We start from the raw sequence: 16,466 nt of genomic DNA, 5'->3' as shown, positions 1-16,466 counted from the left end.
AGCTGAAATACTTTGAAAAATTGAAAAACAAATAAGCTCATAGTAGGGGGAGATAAGTAAAAATAATAAGCATAGGTCCTACTACGTGTTACATGGTTTGACTCTCATTAGTAGGAGAACATACTTAATAGCAGTGATTGACATGTCCATTCTCACAAAATTAAGGTTTAGAGTCCTGCTTGTATTGGATCAGTGACACTTTACACACTTGAGTCGCTTATATTATTACTTCATTCTGAACTGAACTAAGTATGTAGGGAGTTATACTAGTTGATTTTGCTTTTGCATGCTATCAATTGCATTTTTTATTATTATGTGTTATTGGTCGACTTGACCTTAATGTATGTCCCTTCAGCATTTGTGACAAAAAGGGGGAGAGAAATGTGTAACTGAGGGGGAGAAAAAAAATGATTGCGCATATACATAGGAGAGCGACTGCATATGCATGCACATGACGTCATTGATTGTTATCACTTGCATTGCTTTGCTATGCCTAGGGGTCGTTGGGGAGAGATATAGATACATTTACCTACTGCATAAAAACATGAAAGCTTGCAGTAAAGGGGAGCGTTGCATTGCATTCCATATCACATCCATCTGTTTGAGTTTTGATGTTTAGTGGTGTTGGTGTCTTGGTTGGTTTTTTGATTGGCATCAATATCACGTCTCAAACTGTTATGTTGATTTGTGATTAAGAGCCTTAATTAATTTTTATATTTCCTGTATCACATGCTTTTACACTAAGTATATGAGTTTGTGAATTTTAGAAAACAGGTACACGAAGGAATGCAAGACTCAGTGATTAGGTTTACTGGGTAGTTTAGTTTTTGATTGTCAAGTCCTGACTTTTTTTTATCGTTCTGACTTCATTTGTAGAGTTTTGTCACAGAATGTCAAAGGGAGAGTTTGTTAGGTCTAAAGGTGTAAGTGGCGATTCTATGGATAAAAGGACTAAATTGTAAATTTGTAAAAGTTAGAGACTCAATTGTACAATGTTATAAAAGTTAAAGACTTAGGGTGCAGTTTAGCAAAGCTAGATGGAAGGGATTAGGGTTTGAGTGTTTGGTTCAAATCAAGGTCGCAGCGCTGGAAGTTCGCTAGCTATTCGCTGCGTCACCGCTCGAGCGAGAGGAAGCAGAATGGTCGTCCCTTGCTTGCCGCTCGATGTTCACTCGAGCGAAGCGGCATCGGCATCGCTCGCTTTTCGCTCTAGCGACGGTGTTATATAAAAAATCGTATTTTCGATTTCTGGAAAGTTTGACACGGCCTAGGACTCCTAAATGCCCTCAACTATAAATACAAAGGCCATAAACGTGAAAGAGAGATTGTTATATTGTGTTTTACATAGATATCATCTTTAATATTCTCTCAAGTGATCCAAGGCAAAGCTGAACAAGGAATTCATCCATAAACACCTTGTGATCCGGGCAATCCACTGTTGAGGAAAACATCACTATTTGTGAAGACAAAATACCTAGACTGCTTCATCCGTTGAGGAAGGGACTCTCTCATTGGGAGATTGAGAGAAGTGGACGGCAAGCGCAGAAACTGGACAAGAACATGAGGTTTTTGGAATTCCACTTGGTGATACAATCAGCTAGAGATCAGGAGGCTATATTGGACAGCAAATTGGGCTGCAGGAGGTAGAACAGGAAACTAGTAGGAGACAAGACGTATCTACGGCAGTAGATCGTGAGACTAGAACAGCAAGTCTAACTTTGTACGGAGTTTGACATAACTTGTACTGGCTGGATTGGTATAGTGGAAACTAATGTCTTGGTCTCGGGGTTTTACCCACGTTAGGGTTTCTCCGTCATCATATTGTGAGTTGGTGTTGTTACTGTTTTATTTATTTTACGCAAACCGACAATTCAACATAGGCTTAATTGGACGTGTATGTTTAATCACCTAGACGACAATTAATTTGTGATTTGTTACAATTAATTATATTAATTCCGCACGTAATGTCAAACGGTAAATTTGGTAACGCTAAAATTTGAACTTGACATAGTAAAGCATTCCCGTGAATTTTCAAGTTGCAGAACGTTCCCTGAACTTTCATAATATTTTATGATTTGTGAGTTGACGCACTAAAGTCGTCTAAATCTAATATATGATATTTATTATAGCAAATAGAATTTGATTTATACATTATTTTATAGGGTAGGGGTGCGAAAAGGACTAAAATTTCTAAATGATTAATTTTAAACGATAACACAGGCTTAGATATGGATAAATTGAGAATCTAAGCAGCAAGAAAATGTTCCATTTTTATCGACGTCACTCCACCAGATTCGAATGCATCTGTCACAGCTGGTAATGGATCAAATTATGAAAGCTACAGGATATCTTCAATGAATGGGCTTAACAAATTTTGGCAGTCCCATCAAGTGGCACAATTTCTGGTCCCTCACCAAATTATTTAGGCAAGCAAAAACTTAACGTGCTTTCTATGGTAAATATATATTATTTTGTTAGACTGTATAAAAATAAATATAATTTAAGAAGAGGAGTATATGATACGTTTGTTTTAGTTGGATTTTTTTATGTTAAGTAAATTATAAGAATAGACGAAGTCGGACTATTCAACCGTAACCCTTTGTTTTGCGGCCATGCTTTCAAAAATCTATGTTCTCCTTCCACAATCAAGTGTGAGAGTCGAATACGACATAGTGGTGTACAAGTAGTTGAGTCCAAATCAGTTTGATCAGTAGTGAGTTGAGTTAGAGGTGACAATGGATCGAGTCAAACTCGACTCAGGTCTACAAGCTCAAGACAAGCTAGCTCATGAGCTTTAACCACAAGGTGGCTCAACGAGCGAGCTAGGCTCAGTTCATAGCTTGTCTCGATGCGAGTTCGAGCCAACGAGCTGCCCAATTCCTTTGTCATCCCTAAGTTGAGTCGATTAGAAGTGGGATTAAATCTTTATTTTAGTATTTGTAAACATTTTATTTGAGATTTTAAATCATATGGCAAGTTACGTATACTTTAAACGATCAATTGAACATAAATAAGGAAGACAAATATGTCATTTGTTGGAATCTTGTGTTGTCTGATTCAACGATCAAATGTGTCATTTTTATTTTTTATTGGAGATGAGAGGAGAGGAAATGAGAGGTACAAATTCTTGAACTCTTTGATATTTATCTTTACAAATTTAAGAACGCTTAAAATTCTATTTATATTTTGGATATAAATTAGACTATAAGTCTATACCTTTTCTAGTAGACAAATTTGTAATATCAAACACTTCTAGAGGGCTGTTAGGTATCCATAATGTAAAGATTTGAGGCATTTTATGCTTAACTCGACCGAAATGAACAACAATTAAACTTAAAAGAGATACATGTTATTTCTCAATCGCGATTGATCTCATAAAGGATTTTTTTTTTTTTTTATGAGGATTTAATCATAGTTGGACCTCCTAATTTTCAGAATAATCAACATATTTTTGTCCTAATAGAAGCCATAATTTTTAGTAGACTATAAAGTCTTCGATCATTTAATAATATGAACAAAGCCAAATTTTGGAAAGGCACCCTTGACTTCTTGTGAGCCTTTTGCAAGAACAATAAATACAAACCACACTTATTTTATCACTAAATTAGCTATTTTGCAAAGTGACCTTTCATTTGACTTGAAAAATCGATGCTCCTTGTCATCCATACCTAAAATATTAGGCTAAATTATTAATCTATTAAATATATTAATGCGTCTCTAAGAAGGGACAAATTTGTTTGCAAAAGATCCACAAGTAATTTTGCATTACTAAGGGCAACGAATATAGTCAGTAAAAATATAAAAGAAAAACTAGATATTGTATGATGAATGTTTAAAATTCGATGCAAGTATTGGCCCGGAAAGAGGGATGGGTTAAGGCACTAATTTATAAACATAATATATTAAATTTAATTTTTATCCGCACATTTCGTGAAATTTAAAAGTAGTAAATACTTATTTATATCTATTTATAATTTAAACTGACTATAACTTATTTTCAAACAGCGCAATATGTGTCGAGGTTCTTTTGTAAGAGTGATTTTCAAATTTATATTGGATCAATTTTTAAAGTCGATTCTCAATTTATTTTAATCTGTAAATATAAGAAAAAATTGGCAGCTGGGCTTAATTAAGTGGATGTCAAGCGAGGATTAGAGGTAGCTAATAGTGGAGGGTTGTACGTGAATGTTACTGATTAATATTTAATGATGTTTCAACATTAATTAAATATAATAATTAAGTATGGATGAACGTAACATATTTAAATTAATGTCAATCAAGCAGGCTTAGCTCTTCACGTTCGATGTAGTTTCTCCCCGTTTGGTGACCTTTCTCGATCTGAATATCCAATATTCTTCCGATTTTCCTATAATTAGTCCACCATTTTTTATACCATTTTGTTGAAAAAGTCATCGTAATTAACTTATTAATTTTAAATTTATGTCATATAAATTATGTAGTAAATAAAACGACCAGCACTTAATAATGAAAGATATGAACAATTAGATATCTAATATATTTATAATTTTTTAAAATTTAATTTAGATTCTAGGGTTTATGTTTCATATAGAGAATATTCAGTTATTAGATTTGTTATTTTCTTCTTATCTTAATAATTAGAATATTAAATAAATTGTTTAAGTATTTACAGTTGTTAAGGCATGGACTTGTTAACTAATAATTAGAATAACGTGCAATGTACGTTCAATTTTGACCAATTCTTTCGAAATAAGGCTAAACTGTCGATATAAAATGAAAAACGATTAATCCAAGTCATTGGTCCATCCTAATATGCCATGGAAGTTTCTTGGGTGAGAATCACACTTTCACTCTTCGTAATTCATCGAATATTAGCCCATGCCTGATTTAATTAAAAAATAAAATTTTATTATCCAATTATAGGAATTCATAACAATCACGTCTAAAGTAAATATTGAAATTTTTTTTCCCTATTGATAAATATTTAAAATCAATTCATCTTTTTCTTTAGATGAAAAACTAATAATAATAATAAATTCTATAACAACTCGCGTTATTTGAAAATTTTCTATTTTGTCACCTAAAAAATTAAATTATTAAATAATAATAATAATAATAATATTCATGAACCTTTCAATACGAAGAAACAAATAAATTAGAACTTGTTGAAATATTTACTATCCAGAAAATTATTAAAAAAATATAATCCACTAAAAAAGTCTGCCCTCATCTAGAAAAACGATCTTTCGTGATTACATTTTGCAACGGTGACAGCGAATTCTATGGAGAAGAAAAAAAGTCAATTTTTGATCGTGTGAAGAGAATGATCCCAAATTCTGACCGCTCATCCGATGCAGGTTCTGCCACGTAAGCGACTAGTTGCGTAAAATCCGGAGATTGTAAAGTCTTTTTCCTCACGGTACATGAGGCGCGTCTGTTCAATGGCCAAACTTACCCCCTATTTGGTCCGTACTAAAATTCAGATTATAATATAAGTTAAAATCAACAATTAATTTTAACGATATATTTTATAAAACTCACAACTTTTAATCATACATATTATTAATTTTTATCAAAATTTACTAAAAATTTGATTTTAATCCCCATCAAAAAGCAATTTAAGACGACGTGAAATAATTACTTGGACTCATATATATTTTAAAAAAAGTAATAATATTTAGTTTTACTGGCATTACAACTTCAATTTATATTATGTTAATGTGACATTAAATGATAAAGAAATTAAATGGGTCATTTCATTTAGCATATCGCTTAACACCACATAGGCTGAAATTATAATTTCAATGAGGATAAATAACATTTAAAAAAAATAAATTATTGATGTACTTAAACTTGAGTTTAAATAAAATTTTGAAAGTCTTGCAAGAAATGGGATTATTTGCTACTACTAGATAAATTTCCTTCATGGTTTGATTACAATAAATGGTACGAGGATATTTTTAGAAACATCTCCCAAGTTAAAAATTATTCTTTTTATAACTAGTTACTGACTTTATTCAAAAATAATATTATTCGCAATCGTTCACTGCGATAGTCGTCTTATATAACATACAGATGGCAGGTAGTTATTCAATACATTAGTGTGGTAGTTTTTTATTGACTTATGCATCAAATAACTACTTGTCATGTACATGTCACGTAAGGTGATCACCATTGCGAGTAGCATTACTCTTTATTCAATCAAACTCAAAGAAAAAAAATTCTTGAATTATAAAATGTGCATGAATTTTAACATATAATTTCCCTTGTTTTTCTCAGGACAAAGAAAATAAAAATTGGAGAATGAAAACGATTGTACGAGGAATTATTCCCATGTGGGTACAAAAACCTTGGAGGCGTGCGATGTTGTTGAGGAGGGAAGATTCAAAGTATACGCAAAGAATATAGCTTTTGGTCCTGATTTTCCACTTTCACGGTTTCCTTCTTGTTTAAGGGTTAATATATACTATAGGGTTTGAATTTTTTTTTTCTTATTTTAATTTTAGTCTGTGTTCATGAATTTTAGTCACTGCCAAATGGGAAAATAATAAAAAAGTTGGATCCTTTGAGTCCAATAAAAAATCAATCGACCTTCAAACTCCTCCCCACTCCCCATCTGAAGTCACATTTCATCGGGCTTTGATTTTCATTAATAGCTTTCCTAGTAACACGGACAATGTCAATCACAAGTTTTGCACACTATTCACGCGGTTGAAATTAATAGTTTTTTTTTTTTCCTTTTCTAATTATTCATATCATATTTTATTTTATCCCTATTTTAAGGAGATTTTGTCAATTTCATTTTGCTATTGTGCTACCACTTGTCAATAGAGGTGGGCATTTTTTTCCTAAAATTGGTGTAACCAAATAGGTCGGTTCAGTTCTGGTTCCTTTACTAAATGTATTGATTTTGAGACCACGCAATGTGAATCGATCGATTTTGATCATATTCTTGGTACTGCCTTAAAAATCAATAGTGAATTTGGGCTTACCTCGTTTCTCTTTTTGTTGATATACTACACAAATATGCACCAAATACTTGGACATTGAGTTTGAGCTCAATTTGATTAAAAACTTATTTTCAACTACAATTTTTCAATAATATAATTTTACACATCTAATTTTTTTTTATTTTTTTTTATTTTAATTACACATTTTTCAAAAACATAATATTTAAAAATAAATATTTTTCCCAAAAATGGGGCTCAAACAAGAGTCGGATCCTAAAATTATCTCACGTAAAAAAAATTCACTATCCATACACTTCTTTCCTTTACATAAAACCTAATGAGTAATCAGCATTTCAATGTAAATAATTTTATAAATATTTTTAAAAAAATCATAGATTTAATGCAACTCCAATAGAAAAAAGTGTATTTTTATTTCAATCTTTCGCAAGAACTCAAATTTCTTGTTGTTTTCAAAGTAATCGATCATCGGAATCAAGATCTTCTCCTTGAGATAATCTGATTAAAAATACTACATACATTTTTAATGTATATTGTTCTATGAATATTCTTAAAAATTATTTTTTTTTCTAAATTTTACATTTTATGTTGTGTTTAATAATTCATCATTTTTATGCCCTAATTTAATTAATCTTTAGCACTGGAGTGTATTTGCCTTATTTAATTAAACTCCATTTTTATCTTCTCATTCTCACCATGGCACTTTCTCTTCTTTCACAAGGCCTGTTTAGTCTTATTTTTTGAATTAAATCGCCAGCTTCTGCCTATAGTCTCGTCCGTGCTTTTTTTAATTGACAAGTACTTTCATACTTTATTTTAAAAAAATTTATAATATAAAGAATCCGATTAGATCAAACGAAAATTGGTTGGTTCGATTCTGTAGTTAGATATAAAATCAATGATTCCATTACTAAGATTCCTAGGGCTGTACATGATCCAGTTCAGTTCTAGCGATAATCGGACTAGAGCCAAAATTTTAGGGTATTTGTTAAGTGGGACCATCGGGTCCAAATTTGATTATGGAACCGATCAGTTTGGTTTCATTCAATTCGGTTCGATTTCATTCGGTTCTCAGGTTTCGTATTATAATTAAATTTTTTAATATTTACAAAGTTACATTAATTCAACTAATGATATGTTCAATTTTAGTTCTTACAAAATAACGTAGTCTAATTTTATGTATTTTTTATGAATCTCTTTGCTGAATTTTTCATAGATTTAATTGTTAAAATCACGGAAAGAGAAAGATAGTGAGTTCAAAATAATTAAGAGATGCATCGTTGAATTTCAATTCGATTTTTTCAGAACAGTAAAACTACAGTAGCCTCGGTAGAGTAACAAATTTGGATAAAACTTATGTCAATTTGATAAAATTGGCTTTGAACTAAAAATTCGAAATAGGAAAATTATATTTTTGGGTTTAAGCTAAATTAACTATTTAGCAAATTTATTTAGAAAAATAAAATAATTTGACTTATTTAAAATAAATCAATTAAAAAAATTAGGCATATTCGGTTATTTGGTTCTTGGTCTAGAATCGAGAATCGAATCGAACTCGTTGGTTCTCAATTCAGATATCTATTCAAGTATTTAACTTAAGAAGAACCGTTTGGTTCGGTTCGGGAGTTTTTCCCAACCCTAAAGATTCCTATTGGTCCTTGGTCCAATTTGATTTTTTTAGGAATCGGACTGAGCTGGACCGCACTACGCGCGTACTCCTACTTGTCAACGTCTGTCGTTCCATGTGATTGGAAATCAAAAGATTGTAGACTTTTGGGCCCTATGATGGCAGGTATTGATATTCGTCTTGCCAAGTTAACATTATATTCAGTCCCTACTTGGCACCAATTAAAATTTAGATTTTAATTTAAATTAAAGTCAACAGTTAATTTTAATCATATATTTTATGGATTTTACAAATTTACAATCACATATTTCATCAACTTCTATAAAAAATTGATGTTAATTCCCATAAACAATGACTCAATGTTGAGCAAGACATAAATGGCTCGGGGTATTCTTTTTATAAATATCCTTGAAAAATGGGGGTATTTTAGACCAAGAAATTTTCAACGATTTCTTTTAAAAATTGGTCTGAAAATTTACCATTGCAATGTCAATTTTCAAATCAAAATTCTACTGTTAAATCCCATAAAATGGGACCAAACATGTCACAATTTTCATAGGAAGGACATCAATTCATCCACATGGAACGGTTTCCCCACCCGACCCGTTTCCGGAGTGTAAATTGCTCGTATGGTGTGGAAGAATCTTTCACACTAGCCTATCAGGGTTAGTTGGGGTTGGTTTTGATGTTGATTTTTCAGCACGTCACTTGACTTGTCTTCTAACATAAAACCATGACCAACCATTGTGGGTGTGTTTACATTTTCTTTATAAAAATATCTCCCACGGTTTCAAACTTCTTTTTTGACATTTTAGGGAAAATAGTGAACACGATCCAAGCTATTTTCATAAATTAGTAAAGATTATAGACAATTTAATATTTAGGGATCCTCAAATTTTTTTTTAAAAAAAATACATATTCATTATAAAGTAATAAACTTGACTAGAGTCCATAGTTACAAAAAACGGACCGGCCGGTCCAGACCGTGAACCGTTGAAGAAGTCTAGGTAATAAAATAAAATTCAAGATTAAAAATGATTTTTTATGGGTTATAATTTCTTGGATATATCTTACTAAATTTATATCCTGTTTGGAAGTAATTTTGAGAATTGATTTTTTGACCTTTAGGAGAAAAATGGGTCCACCTGTGAGAGAAGAATTCAAATATGACGTCTGAAATAGTGAAATAACGGTCAAAAAATCAATTTTTTGAAAAAAAAACCACTCCGAAAAATCAATGTATTGATAAATATAAACTTACTTTTCCAATTAAAATAGTAAAAGAGATAAAATTTTGCTTCAAAAAATTATATCTGTAACTAATTAACAGTTAAAACATAATTCAAGATTATCATTGAAATTTTATTTTGTAATGATAAAAATAATTATTTTCCTAAACTTAATTTATTGACGAAAATTATGTCTATAAATAAGTTAATAAAAATATAAAATAAAGTGCTAATGTTAGAAAGTTATATCAATAATTAAATAACAATTAAGGGGAAAAAAAACATATTCGACATTAGTATCTATAAATAGAAAACAAAAAATATATCTTAAATTATCAAAGAAATATTCGGTAAAAATTTTAAGAAATAATATTTTTTGCAATGACACCAATTTCCCCATCCACATTCAGCAATCATGGCACCATAATTGATTGTCAACGATATTGTAGTCGCAATATTCGAAGAAAACAATCATGTTATAGTTACATTGTGGTATCCAAAATGATGTTCAAAATGGACACCCAACGCCTTGGCATTGGCCGAGGCGCCTGCCACGCCGAGACCCATCGAAGCCTCGATATTGTGTCCATTTTGGACACTCCTTTGTACGCCACAATGTACCTCAAGCATTTTTCTTACACAAATGAGTTCAATTTCATGCAGGCATATGAACCATATTATTTGGACATGCCATTTAATTTCATAAATATATTGAGATATGTCGATAATGACGAATAACATTACCCTAATTTTTTTTATTTAAAAACCCTAAATTGTTTGAGCTGCATCAAAAAATTTATTTATTGAATAATCAAATTTTCAAATTAATCATCTTTCATCAATAACATCGGAACTATGTTACAATTTTAACAGTAATAAACTAAATTTAATTTTCAAAATAAATTAAAATTTAACTAAAAATTAGAAAAGAAACGTTACTTAATTACGTATTCTTATTAAACTTTATTAAATAAATATAATGTTATCTGACATCAATAATGATATATTACCAATCTAAATGTCACTATGGACTTAGTGAAAGGTTAGTCATTCATTAAATTGTCTTATATTTAATGACATGTAGCATCACCTGAACTGATATTGTATCAATGATACTAAATAACATTATTTTTTATTGAATAATTCTATTTAGTACCAGTGGTACTAGAGTGTCAATCTAAGTGTCATTATGTAATGTGCCCAACGAAAGGTGAAATCATACGACTCATTTAATTGTTTCTCTCATTTGATAACATTTAATGCTACGTAAACTGGGAAATAACATTACTCTTTTTTGTTGAATAATGTTATCTAGCACTAGTGGTGCTAAAACACAAGTCTATGTGTCACCATATAATGGACTTAATGAAATGCAGAATCCTGTTACTCATTAATTATTTTTCTCATGTTCCAACATAAGAGATGCTAAATGGTATTAGGGTTCATTTGACATGATTTTTGTTTTTTGCTTTTGATTCCTATAAAAAAGATTTTGAAGGAAATTACCCTAATTTTATTTGAAAACTAATTTTTAAAAACACTTCCTATTCCGAAAGTACTTTTAACTATCAAAAACACTTTCATAAAATCAGTCAAACGCGTCAAAAATAACTTTTGGTCTCAAAAGCTCTTTTATATTTTTCAAAACTATGTCAAACAGGCCCTTACTCTGTTTCATTACTTGTTCTTTTTAAACATGGGCCACTCTTGGGTGACAGAATTCTATCCAAAGAGTGATCTTTGGACAGAATTCTATCCAAGTAGAGGTTCGAATCCCTGCGGCAGTTGAAATGCAATATTTATGTTGGAAGGCAGTTGTCCTGTGTAGGCAAAGTTATGGTGCATTTTGTCGCTCCTCTAGAGGTCCGATCGACATGTCGTAAAGAGAGGTCAATAGAAAGGAGAATCGCATGTCGAATATTCCGCTCAAGTGTGTATAAGGTGTATTCGTATCCGGATTTATCTAGGTGGCAAATCAAGGGAAAATGTCGTCAATCCTTAAGATTAGTCAAGCGAAATTTGAACACCTGATTTATAAAATAAAATAAAAAAAGAATAACCCTTTAAACATTATTAAACATGTTCACCTACCATTTTTCTATTTTAATGCACGCTCACCCTTGGGTTAGGTGGTGTTCGTAATGAATTAAACTAGTCAAGCAGGCTTAATGACAGTGCTTATTTACAGTGGATGAATTGGTAATTTTTGATCGGCAACTTTTTGTTTTACTTTTTCTAATTGCAGATGAAATTTTATCAAGTGTATCTGTGTAAAAAAACTTGTCAATGAGCCTGTTCGTTTTTTTTTTTTGATATCTAGGTATTCACCTTACAATGACTAAATTCTGGAGTCTACACCTTGGCCCCTCAAGCTGCGACAGGTTAAATCGCAGGTTGTGCTCCAAACTGACCAATGCTCAAGAGCCCCCCAACTGATCTGCCAAAGTGCCAAACAAGTCGTTTCCTATCTTTGCACCCTGCCTTTCAGTAGAACTTCTGTCTTCCAAGATAAATCCTGCCTTCCAGGAGAATATTGCCTTTCAAGAGCCTTTCAGGAATCGAACTCACGACCTTTGATCTGTCAGCATTGAAATGCCCTCATTTTTGCCAGTTGGGATGTGCTCTGGGGGACATGTTCGTTGGTAATATAGGTTGCGGTCCTAACGGATGGTAGTGGGGGTTGACTAAGGGTAAAAGTGTAACACACTTAAACGAGAATCCCTTTTAAGATTTTCTTTTGAATGAACAAACAACCCACTTGCATTCACTTTCTGTATTTTCCATTTTTCTAATTAGTAAAAAACTGTAATTATTCAGTTCAATTTTCCATTATTATAATAAATTTATACGTATTAAAATAATTGTGTGTATTTTTCATACATTGAAGTCACCGCTATAAGAACACAGCCATCCCTCCTGTAACTGCACTCAATACAGGATACATAGAAATAAAGATTTAGAGAGAGATTTGGAAAAAATGGCACTACTTACAGACCTCATCAACCTTAACCTCTCCGACACCACAGAGAAGGTGATTGCTGAGTACATATGGTGAGTTTGCTTTCACTTCATTAACGGGTTGTGTTGCTCTGTTTTTACTGTACCTATACTCTGTTTCTTGAGATTTTTCTTCTTCTTCTTTTCTTACCATTTTTTTTTAAATTTCTTTCTGGGATTTTTACTTTGTTTGATGTTCTTATGTTTTAATTTACTAAATCTTTTTGTGTTTTTTCTTTTTTTCGGTTTCTCTCATTTGAATCACCGTGAACCGTCTCTGTTTTTGGATCCCCTGTTTCTTAATGTTGTGATCTAGTGCTGTTTGAAAAATCGGCCTGATTTTGTTTATGTTTTCTATTCTTTATCATTTATGAATCTTTGTTTGAGAGATTTTAGCAGATTTTTTGGCGTTTGTGGACTTCTTTTTCCCTACTTTTCTCTTCTCTCATCTCACTTTTATCTGCACTCCTTATAACTTATTTTAACTTTTATAATCTTTGTTCATGTTATTTGCATTGGATTCACTTGATGAAACTTTGTACCTTGTTTTTTGTTTCCTATTTATGTACCAAGTGGTTGGGACAGACAGATCTGTTGTATAACAGATCTTTCTTTTCCTCTTTTATTTTGTAATAATTCCTTTATCGTTTCAATAATTTAATTAAGGTTTCAGATTATAATTGTTAAAATGTTATCATGTTTCTGTATTGTATATTACAAATAATTGATTCTATATTGGTGTATTAATGGGGATTCTTGTTAGTCTGATTCCTTATATTTGTGTGAATATAATTAACAGGATTGGTGGATCTGGTATGGATTTAAGAAGCAAAGCAAAGGTAATTAATTTTTCTTTCAAAAATAATTTATTTATGTGTATGCAATGAAGATTAATTTGTACAAATGAGTTCCAAGATCGCTGACACACACTTTTCTGGTTTTTAACAGACTCTTTCCGGACCGGTCACCGATCCCTCAAAGCTTCCAAAGTGGAACTATGATGGATCGAGCACAGGCCAGGCGCCTGGAGAAGACAGTGAAGTGATCCTATAGTAGGTTTTTTTTTCGATTCATTGTTACATAATCTCGACATCAATTTTTAGGATGTTTATGGCGAAAATATGTGGTTTTTTTTGAACTTTGTGCTCATTTTATCGCTGAATGAAACAGTCCCCAAGCAATTTTCAAAGATCCATTCCGCAGGGGAAATAATATACTGGTAAGTTGCTTCTTACTATCATCGGTTACACATTTAATTATGCCTGTTTTTAGTTTATGTATATGTTTTAAATCATGCCTTACTTGATTATTTCCCTCGATTAGGTCATGTGCGATGCTTACACTCCGGCTGGTGAGCCTATTCCAACGAACAAGCGGCACAGTGCAGCCAAGATTTTTAGCCATCCCGAAGTTGCTGCTGAAGAACCATGGTATTTACTATTTGAGAATTTAATTGTGATTTTTCATTTTCAATTTTCTTTACATTTCCGGACCTTGGGTGTATTGCAATTTTGTTTTTTTGCATTTAAGGTATGGTATTGAACAAGAGTACACCCTGTTGCAAAAGGATGTTAAGTGGCCCCTCGGATGGCCCCAGGGAGGTTATCCCGGACCTCAGGTATGCAGAATTGGATAGTACTAACTGTATAGAGAACAGAATATTAGCCTTTTATTCTTTTTTAACGGCGTTGAGTTCCATCCAAATCGTATATATCCTATATAATGGCGACGGACTCTTCTTTTACATATAGGGCCCATACTACTGTGGAATTGGAGCTGACAAAGCTTTCGGACGTGACATTGTAGATGCACATTACAAGGCATGCCTTTATGCTGGAATTAACATAAGTGGCATCAATGGAGAAGTGATGCCCGGCCAGGTAAACTTCAACTTCCTTGAACGAGTAGCTACCTATTCTGTCTTTTTTGAGTTATTCTAAATTCGAAATTGTTATTGCCATTCAACTCCTATGCAGTGGGAGTTCCAAGTTGGACCTTCTGTTGGCATCTCAGCAGGTGACGAGTTGTGGGTAGCTCGTTACATCCTGGAGGTATTCTAACATACTTTATTGTAAACATCATTTGTTTTTTTTTTGTAATTATTCGCGAGCGGGGTTGTCTTAAAGTATTTATTTGCTGATGAACAGAGGATCACCGAGATTGCTGGGGTGGTAGTATCATTTGATCCCAAGCCAATTGTGGTAAAATTCTCAATTCGAATGTTGTTGTATTTCTTCTGCTACTTTTTAATATATCTCTCGAAGAACTTGTATCATTGTCTTATTTCTGTTACTAGGGTGACTGGAATGGAGCTGGTGCGCACACCAACTACAGGTAATATTTTGTTAATTTGTTATATGACACGGGAATTGCATTTTTATTGGTACCTGCGTCTGATCTCTTGGAAATGTTATTCGTTTAGCACCAAGTCTACGAGGAAAGAAGGTGGCTTTGAAGTCATAAAGAAGCTTATTGAAAAGCTTGGACATAGGCACAAGGAACATATTGCTGCATATGGTGAAGGCAATGAGCGCCGTCTCACTGGAAGACATGAAACTGCCGATATCAACACCTTCAAATGGGTAAATTACTACTTTCTCTCTTCTAATGTGCTACGGGCAAACTAGTTAAAAGTAGCTTTTACATTTCTTAAGCTTATCCCCAGGTTACGTCCTTGTTCTTAGAAATGTAGGGATGCTTACAATCGCAAAGCTTAATAGCATTTTTGGCTAACTTATCGTCTTTTTCTTACTTTTAAGTAATATAAGTTACTTATGTTGAAAGTAATTCTGATCAGTCTTGTTCATTACAAATTTGAAGTTGTATATATGAATTCTTTTACTCCACACCTTTCGAATCATAATGTGGGACTTCAAAGAAATAGTGAATTGACCTTGTTATTTGCACGGTTTTTCGACAGGGGGTGGCAGACCGTGGTGCATCCATCCGTGTTGGTCGGGACATCGAGAAAGAAGGCAAGGGATACTTCGAGGATAGGAGGCCTGCTTCTAATATGGACCCGTACGTTGTCACCTCCATGATTGCAGAGACGACTATCCTTGGGAAGCAGTAATTCGTACCAGTCAGACATTATAAAGACAGAATCGTATTACGAAACAATCCTTTCATCTGTTTTCTGCAGGGCAGATTGTCTTGCATCATTCACTATTCTCTACTGCTATTTGTATTTGTATTGCAGTCTGCAAGATTTGGGTTCATTGTTCCTTCGACTTTTATCTGTTTAATAACAACTGCATGAAGGGTTGGCTTTCAATGTTTGCAAATATGTGTGTGTGTATGTCTGCCACATTGGAATTCAAAACCAAGAATTATTGATTCTATCAACGAATTTTCTTAATACAAAGGTGCAAGATAAGACGTTTACTTGTAGGAGGTAACTTACCTGAAAGTAGAGTACAGCCCTTCAAGAAAATTTTGCTATTGTAGGTAGAATGTTGACTTGATATATTCTCTCTATTACTTTATTCATTGATTAAATTTAAAATTTATTAAATTACACATATTTTTAATATTTCTAACTAAAAAACCGTTCAAAATCTTAAATTATTAAATTACCTAAGCATTTTTCACTATAGGAAAATTAAGCATTTACGACAGCAATTTGCCACCGTAAAAGGTATCTGAAATTGCCGCAAAAAAATCTAC

At 32.5% G+C, this 16,466-nt stretch overlaps 1 protein-coding gene across 2 annotated transcripts; it reads left to right on the top strand.

The window, feature by feature from the left end:
• The first annotated feature begins 12,702 nt into the window (after positions 1–12,702).
• LOC111408686 (glutamine synthetase cytosolic isozyme 2-like) lies at positions 12,703–16,074 on the top strand. Of its 2 annotated transcripts, XM_023038433.1 has the most exons (12): positions 12,704–12,854; positions 13,600–13,639; positions 13,749–13,852; positions 13,971–14,019; positions 14,124–14,230; positions 14,331–14,418; positions 14,552–14,680; positions 14,777–14,851; positions 14,948–15,001; positions 15,097–15,134; positions 15,223–15,382; positions 15,721–16,074. In XM_023038433.1, the coding sequence occupies exons 1-12, from the start codon at positions 12,781–12,783 to the stop codon at positions 15,871–15,873; spliced, it is 1,071 nt and encodes a 356-aa protein (XP_022894201.1). In that variant the 5' UTR covers positions 12,704–12,780; the 3' UTR covers positions 15,874–16,074. The 2 variants fall into 2 exon arrangements, with proteins under 2 accessions (XP_022894202.1, XP_022894201.1); XM_023038434.1 differs by lacking the exon at positions 15,223–15,382 and having other exon boundaries at positions 12,703–12,854; positions 15,781–15,841.
• The last annotated feature ends 392 nt before the right edge of the window (positions 16,075–16,466 follow it).

This window comes from Olea europaea, chromosome 14 (assembly GCF_002742605.1).
Source record: "Olea europaea var. sylvestris chromosome 14, O_europaea_v1, whole genome shotgun sequence".
Classification (NCBI taxonomy): Eukaryota; Viridiplantae; Streptophyta; class Magnoliopsida; order Lamiales; family Oleaceae; genus Olea; species Olea europaea.
Note: the sequence above shows the minus strand (reverse complement) of the source record. Positions and strands in the feature narration are given on the sequence as shown.